General features: G+C 37.0%; 1 protein-coding gene across 5 annotated transcripts in view; it reads left to right on the forward strand.

Annotated features, from left to right (window-relative positions):
- Positions 1-14,926, forward strand: part of CDC14A (cell division cycle 14A) — a 291,416-nt gene that overhangs the window by 118,509 nt on the left and 157,981 nt on the right. For all 5 annotated transcript variants that reach the window (XM_027868272.1, XM_027868267.1, XM_027868271.1 and 2 more), the window contains exon 6: positions 13,750-13,816. In XM_027868272.1, coding sequence (XP_027724073.1) covers positions 13,750-13,816 — 67 coding nt within the window. The remainder of the gene's footprint in view (positions 1-13,749; positions 13,817-14,926) is intronic.

Raw genomic sequence — 14,926 nt, forward strand, 5'->3', positions numbered from 1 at the left:
AGAGAGAGAGAGAGAGAGAGAGAGAGAGAGAGAGAGAGAGAGAGAGGGGAAATGGAATGTAAAGTAAATGAGGGACAGCAAGTGGGTCAGTTTGACCAGAATGTAGAGTGCATGAGAAGGGAGGAGTAAAGAGCAGTATGTTGGGAAAGGTAGGCTAGAAGCAGATGATGATGGGTGTTAAATGCCAAACAGAGGAGGCATGGTCATTAGTTAGGAGTCTGTTGCAAAAGTCCAGCTGAGAGGTGATGAGAGTTTGAACTAGGATAGAGGCTGTGCAATATAGAAGAAAGGAGATAAAAGGTATGAAGACGGTATAGAGTCAGTTAGTAACTGATTGGGTGTGGGGGCATAAGGAAGAAAGAAGAGCTCAGGAGAGAGATGTTGAGTTGGATATATTGATTTGGGAATTGTCTGCAGTCTGTAATTCTCTCTTATAGTTTTACGTAGCCCAAGTTTGTGTATTTTAAGTATGATACTTCTTTTCCTAGGCCTTTTCTAATTCTTAGCAGTATCATGCCAAAGAAGTTTGAATGTTTTCTAAAATACTTCTCTACAAATGTTAGTTATCTTCTTGTACTTTTATAATCTTGATTCTTAGTTTTTATATTGTTGTTTTATTTGACCTAATTAAAAATTGCTTTTTCCAATTACATGTAAAACTTTTTAGTGTTTGTTTTTTAAAATCTTGAGTTCCAAATATTCTCCCTCCTTTCCCCCCATTGAAAAGGCAAGCAATTTGATTATAGATTATACATGTACAGTCATACATTGACCTAATTTCTTAATGTGATTTACCAGTCAAGAAATATTCAAGTGTATGTCGCATTCACAACATAGGCAGAAACTTTTTGATTCTTAGATTTCCCTTACTTGAAGAAAGCCTCTGATAGGTTTCTAGACATGGATTCTAGAAGGATTGGGAAAGGGCTTGTAGGTCATATAAATATCTGTGCTTAAAGAGAACACTAAATTATGTTGAAAATTATTGCTATTTGAAATACAACTTCAAAGACCTAGTAGATGACAACAGTGTCAAATTCATATAGAAACTAGGGACCACCAAATCAAACATAAAGATCCCTGTGGGCTGTGTATTGACTGAGAAAACCTTAAATTAACATTATCTATGTTTTATTGTATTTTAATTTGTTAAATATTTCCCAATTTTGTTTTAATATGATTTGGCTGTGCTGGACCTCATATTTATCACTTCTGGATAAGACCATATCCCTTGAGTGGTTAATGATTTCCCATTGTTGATTTACCACCCAGAGACTGGGGTCAAATGAATTTGATTTGGTTATTCTGAAAGTGTCTGTGTCTGCAAATGTGGAAGTTTGTGGTCATCAGGTCGGTTTCTCCATGCTAGGTCTGATAAAAGTGATTTTCCCCTATACTTAAGCCCTCCCTATTGAAGTGGTAGGGTTTGGAGTAAATCTGCTGACCACTTCAAATCTTTCCTAGTGATAAAATTGTGGTCTTTATGAAAATGTTCCTTATTTGTGATTTTATATTCATCTGGTGGTGGTTTAACTTTTTCTTACTTTAATTCACAAACCATTTCTGATTGCTCCTTGTGGTGGGTCTTTGCTCTAATTTAATATTATATCCTTTCATATATACCTTCACCCCCACCCAGAATTATTAATATATGAATTTTAATGTTGTTTGTAGTAGTTTCTGGGACTATTGACTTTTTTTAAAGCCACATTAAGGCTGAGAGAATTCCCAAGATTGGATATCTTTAGTTAGGGCTACAGTCCAGCAGAAGGAAATTATAGATTTTTTTGTTTATGTTTCAAGGGTTTATAAAATTAGGTTTATTCTTCAGCAAATATCAGTGATTAGAAGGTTTAAGATTTAGATCTAACCTAATCCTAATTAGTGTTACCATGGCATCTAGTTAATCTAATATGTAGCAAACTTTTAATGACTGATAATAACTATGAATATTATATAATCAAACTGACACAATCTTAGACTGCATTATAGAAGTATGGTGTCTAGGAAAAGGAAGGTCATAGTTATGCTGCATTTCACATTGATGAGACCCTATCTCTTTTCAATTCAGGGAGTCATACCTTTGAGAGATGTTGGTACAATATACAATGTCCAGAAGAGGATGACCAGAATGATGGGGGAACTTGAAACCATCTTACACTCAGAATGGTTGAAGGAATTGTACCTCTGTAGTCTAGAGAGGAGCCTTATGGTTGAGAAAGGACAACTACAGATGGACACTATAATTATCCTCAAATTTTGAAAACAGTCCATGTTGAAGAGAAATAGATTTATTTTATATAGCCCCAGGGGACAAAAATGGGGAAATGGTGAGAAGTTTTAGGGAGATAGATTTTGATTCAGCTGGATTCAATATGAACATTTTAACATGCCCCTGAATGTAATGAGCAATTATTTTATGAGGTGGTGAATTTCTTATCACTAGAAGTGTTCGAAAGAAACCAGGTGATCTCCTAACATAGGTATATCATAGATGGATCTTATGTATGACATGAAAGAAAGATTGTACTAGATTATCTCTAAGGTCCAACTCTTCCAACTCTGAAATCCTAGGAAACTTTAATATTAATATGAGCTTGGTGTGGTAGATGTTAGATACCCAATTATCCTTTTCCCCAGTTTAATAGCATTACCATTTTGTATCCTAATATATAATGCATGCCTTTCAAAAGCTATTTTAAACACTTCTGTTTCAAATAAGCTTTTTTGTTTTTCAGTGACACAGAAGTTCAGATGGTATTTTTAAAAAGAGCCTTTGAGATTAGACATAAATATTGGAAATAAGGCTGTCCATGTTTGCATCCATTGTCTGTTGGGGCAATTACTTGGAAGCATTTTTATTAAACTACTTTGATGAGTTTGTATTTGAAAAATAGACTAAAATGATGTTGAAATTTAGTGACATTAATGTTGTATATTCTTTTATGACTTAACTATACATGCAACTTCACATTGCACAGTGGATAATTTAATAAGCCTTGATGTGGTAATTTATGTCTATTAACTTTATTAAACCTCTCTTCTTTGGTTATCTAGGAATTTTTAGGATTCTATTCTCTTTCTTTTTTTCTTCGCATGGCTTGGGGATAGATATAGAAGGATGATAGACTTTTTTTTAAAGGGATGTTTATCTGTCGCCCCCCCCACCCCCATACCAATCTTATTCCTTTTGATCAGCTGTTGGTGTTTGATAAAGTGATTAAGAGTGTGAAGTTGGGTTTTTTGCTTTCTGTACCTCTGTACTGTTGTTGGTGTTTAAAGCGTTGTTGCTCTCCTTGCCTGACTTTCCTGGACCTAATTCTTGATGAGTTTTTTTATTGCCTAAAGATCTGTAGGGTTGACCTTACAAACTCAGAGCTCAAAACATTTAATTTGGGGCAGTAGAGACCTGTTAAACTCAAAGTATTACTGAACAACTTCTGAGTGGGTTGTCAGGAATTCCTTGCTGATGTATTAGGGCTGTGAAGTGTTATTATCTAAAACCACAAGAAACATACCTTGTAGGAACTTTCTTTATTGTAATGCTGTTGAACAACATGTTTGATGATGGAATTTTAGTACTTGTGGAGTATGTTCTGAGTTCCTGTTGTTACCTGGGCTTATTTATTAAAAAAATATTCTCCCTCAGCATTCATTCATCTGATTTTTTTCCTGAATTTAATTGTATTATTTGAAAAAGGCAAAGCATAAGTCCGAATGAACAGCATTGAGTGACCTTCAGTTGATCAGGTTGGGCTCCCTGGAATCCTCTTCCATAGGCTTTTCCTGAATTTTTATTAAGATTTAACTCTTATAGGAACAACTGCTTACATATATCACAGAATCATTGTATCTCTGAGTTGGAATATCTAGTCCACACTGTATCTGTTTTCCCTGACACAAATGTTTCCTTACTTTAGTCCCTCATTTACTCAGCTGTCAAAGTGCAAGTCTGATCATGTCACCCTGCTAATTAGTCAACTTCAGTGGCTCCTTATTACATCTAAGATGAAATATAAAACCCTCTCATTAGCATTCAAAGCCCTTCACATCTTGGGTTCCCCTTCCCACTCTTTCCTCCTCTGCCCTTTACCTTGTTCTGTGTCTTGCTCATCTCTTCCTGATCCCCCTTAATTTTAGAGCCATCCACGCTGTTGATTATTTCCAATGTATCCTATATATTGCTTTTTTTTTTTTTTGTATCTAGTTGTTTGCATGTCATCTCCCATATTAGACTATGAGTTCCTGGCAGTGAACTCTTTGAAAACAGAGATTCTTTTGAATTTCTTTGTATCCCCAATGCTTTGCACATTGCCTGTCACATAGTAGTAAGTGCTGAATAACTGTTTATTGATTGACTAGTCATCCATCCTTCATCTCTCATCATCTGCTTGAAAATCTTTACTAAAGGGAAGGGATGAGGGTAGAGCACACTCCCAAGGCAGTCCATTGTAATTTTGGCTAGCTCTGTGTCCTCATTCATTGCTCCCTTGTCCTCATCTGTCGTAATACTAATCCATGTTTATATAGTGCTTTGAGGTTTTCAAATTACTTTTCTCACAAAAATTCTGTGAGATTAGGCAGAGCTATAGCTATATTTCACAGTTGAGGAAGCTGTGGTTCACAAAGGGTTAGTGATTTGTTCAAGGACACATAGATGGCAAGTGAAATGGTTGAAGCTAGAAAATAGGACTCCCAACTTACCTTTCTATATCATTGAACAGATTACAGGATAGTGGCAGAGATTTTGACTGATGGGGTAAGTTTTAAGTTCTAAGCTAAAATTTGCAAAGAAAGATCGCCCTTTATTGTCTTTTCCTACTCCCCTCAACTCCTGATACCTTTGCCATTTACCCATAAATCCTGATTCCTTCTGACCCACCAGATGTCATGAGGGTTATTTGGAATGGCAGCTCTGTGCTCATGCCTTTTCAGATTCATTGCATTATGCTAGTGTTCTCTTTCAGAATACTGTTATTGCTAATAACATTTAGATTATGGCATCTACTTTGGTTCCCTGTCTTTTTTCTCTTTGCATTTTGATTTAACTAAATGGAGATGTTGCATTGTATCAGTTCACTTGGTTTATTACAGAAGGTGTTATGCAGGTACAGCTTTGGGAAGGTACAGTTGTCTCCTTTGGTTATAACATTAGAAGTAAAAATCGAATGCTATTTCTCAGTAGACTGTCCAAAAACGGGATAAAAACCACTCCATAGCCTACCAAGATCTTACATTTGAAACTTACTGTTCACACTTCTCTCTTTGCTGGAACAAAATATAAGCAGGTGGGATGGATAATGTAAATTCGTTTTTTTTGGCTAGGCAGTGGGGTTAAGTGACTTGCCCAGGGTCACACAACTAGTAAGTGTTATGTATCTGAGGCTGGGTTTGAACTCAGGTCCTCCTAAATCCAGGGCTGGTGCTCTATCCACTGTGCCAGATAATGTAAATTCTAAGATTAATTTTCATAAAATTGTCAAATGCTTTAGAACTGGAAAAGGTGATCATGTAATTCACCTTTCATTTTATGGATGAGGAAATTTAGGGTCCAGGGAGGGTAAAATACCTATTTAGTGACACAACTAAAACCGGAGATAGGTTTCTCCATTCGTTGCCTAGTGTTCTTTCTGTTGTGTCATGCTGCCTGTGAGAAGGTCTGAAAGCTATGACTTGTCAACCACGGGTAACATTTTTATTTATACTATATTCTTCTTATAGGAAAAAAAAATGAGAGTATATTGAGAAAAGCACTTAATAAGTTAGGTGTGTTTTATTCAAGAAACCATTTGTTCACTCCTTGAGAACATGAATTATGATGGATGTAGATCAGGAACAGTGCTGTGAATTAGTCTTAGAAAATGGCTTGGGTCACAGCTTATAGTAGTAAAGAGGTCAGAGATGAGACTGAAACTCAGAGCCGCCTGACTCTTATTCCCTCTGTCATGTTGTCTTTCAAAAGCAAAAGGTAGACTAGTTTCGCAAATTGTATTTCATTTGATTTTGTGGGTCCGTAGTAGTAAATTTGTTCTATAGCCTTTAAGATCTTTGGTAAAACCCTTTGCCTACTTATCTTTAGTACCAAAATGTGAGTTTTCTTTGAAAACTCTCAAGTTAGAACAAAACATTCTTATTTTGTAGGACAGTTTCTTTAACTACTCTCCTTAGAATTTCCCCCAAGTGTGCTGAGTTTTGCTTTAACCACTGCAAACAGCATACGTGGCTCTATTTTGCCTCTCCGATAAAATACATACTCCTCAGCCTGGCATTTTAAACCCTCTACAATCAGATTTTGACTTACATTTCCCATTGGTAAAGATATTGGGTATCTGTTGTACAAACCCAAGATTAATAGAGAAATTGATTTTCACAAGAAATTTAAGTGGATCATATATGAGTAAATTCCTTCTGTTTAACTCATACTCCAGCATTTAATATCCTAGGAAAACTTAATTGTAAATGAAAATTTTCTCTCTTTTTATTAGGTTTATAAAGTCAAAACATTTTCTTCATTTGCCCATCAAAACCAAATGCAACATTTTCATTCAGCTTTCATTTATTGAGCAGCAATTATTACATCTAAGATTTTATATAATAGATATTGAGAAGGATACAAAAGTGAATGAGACACAGTGCTTGCTAATAAGGAGCTTAGACTCCAGTTGGGAAAACCAGATATGTGTGCTTACTTTGATACTTCAGTGGATCTGTGATTTCACTGGTGTCATTAGTCCCTTTATACTAGTATATCAGTCAGTTAATAAATACTCAGTTAGCATGTACTATATGTTAGGCACTATGCTAAAACTAGGGATACAAAGAAAGGCAAAAGATAGTCTCTGATCTCAAGGAGCTCCCAGTCTGTTGAGAGAGACAATATGAAAACAATCATGTACAAATATATACATATGTATGTACACAAACACACATACATATGCACAAACAGAAATATGCAGGTTAAATTGGAGATAATCACAAAGGGAAGGCACCATCATTAAAGAGCATCATAAAAGGCTTTCTGTAGAAGGTAGGATTTTAGCTGGGATTTGAATTTATCCAGGTAAGCCGAGAAATAGAGATAAGAAGGGCTCTAGAGTATTCTACGTATGGGGAACAGCCGGTGAAAATGCCTAGAGTGGGGAGATGGAAGATCTTGTGCAAGGAACAGTAAGGCGATCAATGTCACTGGATCACAGCTTAAGTGACATGTGTTTGTGTGTGGTGGGGAATAAGGTGTAAGAGGACTGAAATGTTAGGAGAGGGGAGGTTATGAATGTCAATCAGATTATTTTATGTTTGATTCTGGAGGTGATAGAGGGCCACTGGAGTTTAATGAGTGTGTGTGTGGGGCAGTTGGTGACATGATCAGAACTGCTGTTTAGGAAGATTAGTTTGATATTAACAGCAAGGTGACAGATGGTCTGTAGTAGGGAGACATTTGGCGGGAAGACCAACCAGTAGGCTGTCGCAGTAGTCCAGGGGTGAGGTGATATGGGCTTGCACCTGGGTGGTCAGTATCAGAGGAGAGAAGTGGGTATATATAAGAGATGTCAAGAAGGTGAAAATGACAGGACTTGTCCACAGATTGGATTTGGAGAAGAAGAGAGTGAACAAGTTGAGGACGACACCAAGATTGCAAACCTGGGTGACTGGGAGGATAGTGGTGTCCTCCATTGTAATAGGGAAGTTTGGAAGGAGGAAGGGGTTGTGAGGAAAGATAAGGAATTCGGTTTTGGATATGATGAGTTTAAGATGTCTAAAAGGAAGTTGGAGATGTGAGTCTGGAGATTAGGAGAGAGATTAGGGTTTGCAGTCCACTAGTACCTTCTTATTTTGTGTGATTCTTGTCTTGTTTTTCTGCATATGATGTGCAGAATCAATTCTACTTGTATATAATTTAAAGTAAGTGTGATATGTTCAAGACAAGTACCACAAGTGTTCCAAGAAGGTGAGGGCATGTGTGAGAACACACATCTAGCTGAAAGGCTGAGGAGATAGGATTGAAGTAAAGATAGGATTTTAATAAATAGAAATGGGAAGAGGGAAAGAGTAATATTCTGAGAGTAGGTAACTATATTTAGGCAAAGGCACAGATAGTTGTAAAATATAAAGGTATTGGATTAAATAACCCCTGACCCTAAAATACTGTGCTCCTGTGGGAAAGTGAGGGTATGCTTGGGAATGGTGAATATCCTTGTTTGGGTAGAGTATGTAGATGAAAGATCATAAAGTGTAGAATCTCATGTATAGAGAAGACTAGGAAAGTTAAGTCAGAGATGCCAAGTCTTTGGCAAGATCTTTGATGGAAGATATGTTTTACGACCGTTGCTCTCAGTGACTTTATTGTCTATTTGAGAAGACATAAACATGAAAAATTTAATAATAATAAGTGCTTTAATTTCAAAAACAGCAGATGGAGTATCGAAGGCAGAACATGATTAATTGCTCAAATGAACTGTTCAAACAAAAGAAGTTCAGAGGAAGGGGAAATGATTTTTATCATCTATATTTTTGATTCTTTAGTGGTCAGGATTTATTTATCTGTAACTGTCCAGATCTAGATTTGATTTCTGGGGAGGGAGGCTATTTATGTCACCTACTTTCTAAAGTCTTTGATACCCTGAGTCAGAAAGTCTTTCCTTCTAGTACTTCAAACAATAGCACTTTATCTCTCTTGTATTCACATATATACATGTATATTTACTTTTATATATATACATATATATATATATCACATTCTATTTTATAATTATGTAGAATATTTATTTTCTCTAACCCACACCATTGTGCTAGAGTGTAAACTTCTTGGGGATAGGGACTGTATCTTATTTATATTTGTGGCTTTCTCAGTTTATATTTTCCATTTCCTTGCATAGCTTAACGAGTATTTGTTGGATTGACTAGTAATAAGGAATGTATAATATACTACTACTAATAATAGTGAGCATTTATATAGTACATTTAAGTATGCGAAGTGCTTTATATCAGTTATCTCATTAGATCCTCATAACAATCCTGTGAGGTAGGGGCTGTTATTATCTCCATTTTACAGATGAGCAAACTAGAACTGAGAAAGGTTAAGTCATTTGCCTAAAGTCAAGCAGCTAGTGGCTGAGGCAAGATTCAAACTCTCAAATCTTCCTGACTCCAAGTCCAGCATTCTCACCAAATGAAATCCAGCAATTCTGTGTTTCTGTGTGATTCTTCATTTTGTGTAAGCAAAAGGAGTAAATTGGAGAAAAGTAAAGGACAGAGAGAAATTGAAAGGTTACAAGAGCCTTAAGAAGAAGGAGGAGGTTTCTTCTTGGACAGTGTCTTCTTGTTTCCAGGAAAAGATAGAGAAAATTGGGAAAGAAGCAACAAGTTTTAATATCATAGCTGTTGATACTTCCCGGACGTCATATTCAGATGAGTCTTGAGGGTTTTGTCTTAAACGTAGTAGGCTCTTAATAAATGTGAGCTCCTTGAGGGCAGGAACTGTATTTTGCCTCTTTTTGTATTCCTAGTGCTTAACATAGTGTCTGGCATATAGTAGTGCTTAAAAATTTTTGTTGATTGTTTGTTGAATTTATTGAACTGAAAGTAGAGTTTCTCTTCTGATTAGAAGCTACTGTGTTTCCTGACATTTTTATTCTAAATACACCAGGAATAATTTCTAGACATCATGGCCTTTGTTAACAAGACATATATTCTAAAACCTAATTAAGATCCATTTTTATTGCTAAGGAGATAATTTTATAGCATTTTTTGAAAGGCATAAGATTGTATTGCTGCCAAAGGAAATATGTAGAAATTAACTTTTGGGTGGGGTAATGTTTGACCAAATCACACATCTGGATCTGAGAGGCCATTTAATCTAACCCATCCCTGACCAAGAGTCCCATTGACACCACTCCAAATTCACTTCAGTTCATTAAGCATACTAAGGGATTACTCTGTGCATGGCAGGGTGATAGATGCTGAGGAGGCTATAAAGGCAAGAATGAAAACATGTCATCTTCCGTCAAGGAACTTACATTCTTTTGGGGAAAGCAGCATATGAGCAGATAAATAAAGACAAGGTAATTTGAAGAAGAAAAGAGTATATTTAACCAGAGGTTTAATAAAAGCCCCCCTAGAGAATGTGGTGCCTGGACTGAGCCTTGAAGAGAGTCAGGGATTCTAAGGAGACAGAGTAAGGAGGGATACCTTCAGATACATCATGGGCATCGGGAACATCAGCACAGAGGCAAGAAATGAAACACTGAGCTAGCCACAAGTTTGGCAGTTTGGCTAGAGCATAGATTATGTGAAGGAACTTAATGTGAAATAAGTATGGGAACGTATGTAATAGAGCCTTCAGTGCCAACCTGAAGAGTTTGTATTTTTTCTTGGTGGCAGTAGGGAGCTACTGAATATTCTCCAGTCGGCAGGCATGGTTATATTTGTATTTGGATCCATTTCAATGTCTTCTGAATAAGACAGTGAAACTGCTTTAAGGATCATAGGATTTATAGCTTGAAGATTATTTTGACAACTTTATGGAGGAAGGATTGGAGAAGGAAAGGACTGGAAAGAGGAAAACCAGTTTGGAAGTGATTGCGATAGTCTACATGAGAGGTTATGAGAGCCTTAACTTGGGTGTTTGTTGGTCATGTGAGTGGAGAGGAAGGGGATAGATGTAAGAGATGTTATGAATTTAGAATTAATAAGACTTGGCAGTTTATTGAATTTTGAAGGTGAGGGAAAGAGAAGGGCTGAGGACAGCTCTGAGATTACAAACCTCTTAAAAATCTTAGCCTCAACTGAAATAAAAAAGTTCAGAGGAGAGGTGAGTTCAGAAGTGAAGAAAATGAATTCCATGACATTTTAGAGTTCAGAGGGTTGTCAGGGACTATCTAACCCAACCTGTACCTGAAAAAGAACTCTCATGACATATGCAATAAATGATCATCCAGCCCCTGGTTAAGATTTCTAATAAGGAGGAACTCATATCTCCTAGGCAGTTCATCCCACTATTACTTCACTCTGATTGTTGGGAAGCCTGTTCTGACACTATGGCAAATTTACCTCGTTGCATCTTCTGTCTAACCCAGTGAGCAAGAGTATATCTCTTTCCACTCCAGTCCATTCACCATTCAACTGTCAAAGTGAACTTCCTAAAGTGCAGGTCTCACCCTCTCACTCCCCTATTCAGTAAACCGCAGTGGATCCCTATCGCTTCCAGGATCAACTATAAAACAATCTGTTTGGTATTCAAAACCTTTCATACCCCAGCCATCTCCTCCCTTTCCTATCTCTTACACTTCTTCTACATAGTCTATGATCCAGTGATACTGGCCTCCTACTGTTCTTCAAACAAGACCAGCTATCTCCTAGTTCTGTGCATTTTCATTGGTTGTCTCCCATCCTTGGAATTCTTTCCCCCTCATCTCCATCTCCTGGTCTCCTTTGTCTCCTTCATGTCTTAGCTAAAGTGCCACCTTCTACAAGAAGTTTTACCAATCCCCTTGAGTGCCTTCTCTCTGTAATTATCTGTAATTTATCTTCTAATTATCTTGTTTGTATATAGTTGTTTTCGTGTATCTCTCCCATTAGAGGTCATTGAGAATAGGAACTGTTTTTTTTTTTTGTTGTTTTTTTTTTGTCTTTCCCTGTATCCTCAGTGCTTGGCCTAGTAACTGGCACATGTTGACTAACATGAAGGGGCACAGGGAAGGGAACAAACATTTTTAGGTGCCATCTTGAACTAGGCACTGTGCTAAATGCTTAACAAATATTATCTCATTATGTCCCCCACAAAAAGTGGAGATGAAGGGGCAAAACATTCCAGGTGTGGGAGCCAGTACAAAGTGATGGAGATAGGAAATGGAGTGGTACTTTTTTTTGGAGGAAAACGAATGGTTAGTTGTTGAAGAACCATCAAAAGAGACTGAAATGGAGAGGTATAGGAGGGAGAGTTAGCTAATAGCTTCAAAGGTGCAGAAAGGTAAAGAAAGATGATGATTGGGAAAATCCATTGAGAAAAAAAAATGACAATTACTAGGTCATTAATAATCTTAACAAGAACATTTTCAGTAGATAGGTAATATAAGAAGCCAGATTGCAAGTGACTGAAAAGTGAGTGGGGGGAGGGTGAGTGAGTTAAGGCAATGAATTTAGATGTCCTGTTACTCCTGTAGTATTTTGGCATATTTATGAGAACTTCCTTTGAAGAGTGCCTTCAAGGCTTTACCACTAAATCAGATGCTTCCTTAAAAAAAAAAAAAACAACAAAATATGATTTCATATTCTCTGTATTTCTTAATTATTTAGCTGTCTGACTAGTTAATGGAAAAATTGTCTGTTAAAAAACCTTTCTTAGGTTTTTATTGGAAATGTTTTGATGCATGTAGGTTCCATTTTAAAAGATTTTACAGAGAAAGTCACATGTATCTGCAGTTGCAAGTGTTCATAGTTGCTAAGACTGAATGATTTGACGAGTAATCATTAAACCATCCTAAGACTATTTCTAATGAGGTGGAGCCCACCATTTCTTGACCACTTCTTTTAATTCTTTCCTCTGGGTCCAAACAACAAGGATAATCCCATTTCTACGAGATAACTCCTTGGATACTTGGAAATAATGATGTTGTTCCACCCATAGTTCACCCCTGTGGGCTGTAACAACACCCCCAGGTTCTTCCACTGATCCTTATGTGGTATGATCTCCAGATCCTGCACTATACTGCTTGCCCTCCTGAACACATTGTCAATGTCAAGAACTAGGGAGGAAGATTCCCCTGTTTGCCATGGGATAGGATCCAAAGGCAAATGAGATTACTGTGGGCTAGTAAATTTACTCTCTGCTTTTGTGTCCATGAGGAAAATGGGTTGCTAGGGTTAAAGAAAGGATGTTGCTTTTCTCTCTCCTCCTTCTTGGTATTCAGGAACTGGTAAGGTGCCAGATAATTCTCCTCCAGACCAAGAGTGGCCCCCTGTATCTCCTAGTTCGGGCTTACTGTGTTCCTGGAATACACCATGGAATGATTCTGAGAACATTTGAGTTGTAGTAGACTGTTGGTAGTAAACTTCCGACTTGCTAGTTGTTTGATTGAATGCTTCTGACTGACCTTCAGTAGTCAGCCTCTCTCTTCCCTGCCCTCCCTCCCATTTAAATGTCTCCTCGATGAGATAGTAAGACCTCCTTTAAGAGTCATAGGATTTAGAGCTGGAGAAGAGCAGAAAAGCTTTAGAGTCAGAGAGCCTGGGTCCACATGCCACCTCTGAGTGTGTGTGTAAGTCAAGTTACTTCCCTTTCTTTGTCCTCAGTTTCCTTCTCTGTACAATGTGGCATGGCTCTGCAGTCTCTTCCAGCTTTAAGTCTAGGATCCTAATAAAGGTTGGTCTAGAAGTCATCTTGCCTCATTCTATAGATGAAGAAGATGAAGGCAGGGAAATAACTTGCTTAAGGTTATGGAGTAAGTGACCAAGCCAAGATGCAAACCTTGGTCAGGCCTCTGACTCCGACTCGAGGACTTTTTCTATTTAAATCATGTTGATTCCTCAAGAAATAAACTTCATCTTAATATGGACGACAGATAATTGATTGAACTTCAGAAACAGAAATCTTAGACTTTGGAACATACCTAGCAGCATCTATTCTATTAGAGAAAGCTCCCACATTCACAAAACATGAACAGGAATAAATATCCATTTTTATGTGTTGTGTATTTTCTTCCTTGAATTTTCTAAATGTATGATTAATATCCATTTCATTTATATTTATAGGGATGCTTCCTTCGGAAATTGTACATACAATCTCACAATCCTGGACTGTTTGCAGGGAATCAGGAAGGTAAAAACAACCCTCATTGCAATTAAATGGTTGATATAGAGTGATTTAAAATATAAAAATACAAAAAAAAATTGTTTCAGCATGTGCAAAGAATGAAAATGACAAACTTGTTTAAATTGAGGAGAAGAAAGTGTTTCTTTAGTAGACTGATTCAGCAAGCAGAAGGAAGTTCTTCCCTTATACAGTGTTAGCATTTGTACAAGTCTAGGAGAGGAATCTTTTTTTTTTAACCTTGTGTTTTATCTTTTTTTTTAAAACTAATTTATTTTGATTTATCAACAATCACTGCCATAAGCTTTTGAGTTTTAAATTTTTCTCCCCCCCTCTCTCTCCTCCCCCCTCCCCAAGATGGCATGCAATCTGACATAGGCTATACATATACATTTCTATTAAACATATTTTCACATTAGTTATATTGTAAGTAAGAATTAGAACCAATAGGAGGAAGCACCAGAAAGAGGAAACAAAGCACAACAGAAGAAAAAAAAATAGCAAATAGAATGCTTTGATCTGCATTCAAACTCCATAGTTCTTTCTTTGGATGTGGATAGCATTTTCCATCATGAGGCCTTTGGAGATGTCTTAGATCCTTGCATTGCTGAGAAGGGCTAAGTCTATCAATATTAGTCATCGCACAACGTGACTGTTACGGTGTACAGCGTTTTCCTGGTTCTGCTCACTTCACTCAGCATCTAGGAGAGGAATCTTGAAACATTTTATTTCCCCTAGACATGGATGATACCCTTCATGGACATCTAAAAGAAGGTAGAAGGGACTGTTCTCTGCCTGACTCTTTAAGATCTGGCTTGGACTTATGATTTATTGCCTTTGTCCTCTGTATTGCCTGGTATATGGAAACCATAGAACTGTAGGCTGTTAAAGATGGAAAGAATCTTTTGAGATAATTTTGTAAAATCCCTTTATGTTATAGATGAGGAAACTGAGGCTCAGAGGCTTTTATTCTGTCTTTATATTTCCTTTTCATTCAATTGATTCTTGGTGTTTGAGAGTCACTAAGGGCTTTAGTCAAGCATGAACCAGGAAATTGACATGAATAACAGTAAAAAAGAACATCTATGATGTGGTAGGTACCAAGGAAAGAATACTGGA

Source organism: Vombatus ursinus, unplaced genomic scaffold (genome assembly GCF_900497805.2).
Source record: "Vombatus ursinus unplaced genomic scaffold, bare-nosed wombat genome assembly UNPS02014787.1, whole genome shotgun sequence".
NCBI lineage: Eukaryota > Metazoa > Chordata > Mammalia > Diprotodontia > Vombatidae > Vombatus > Vombatus ursinus.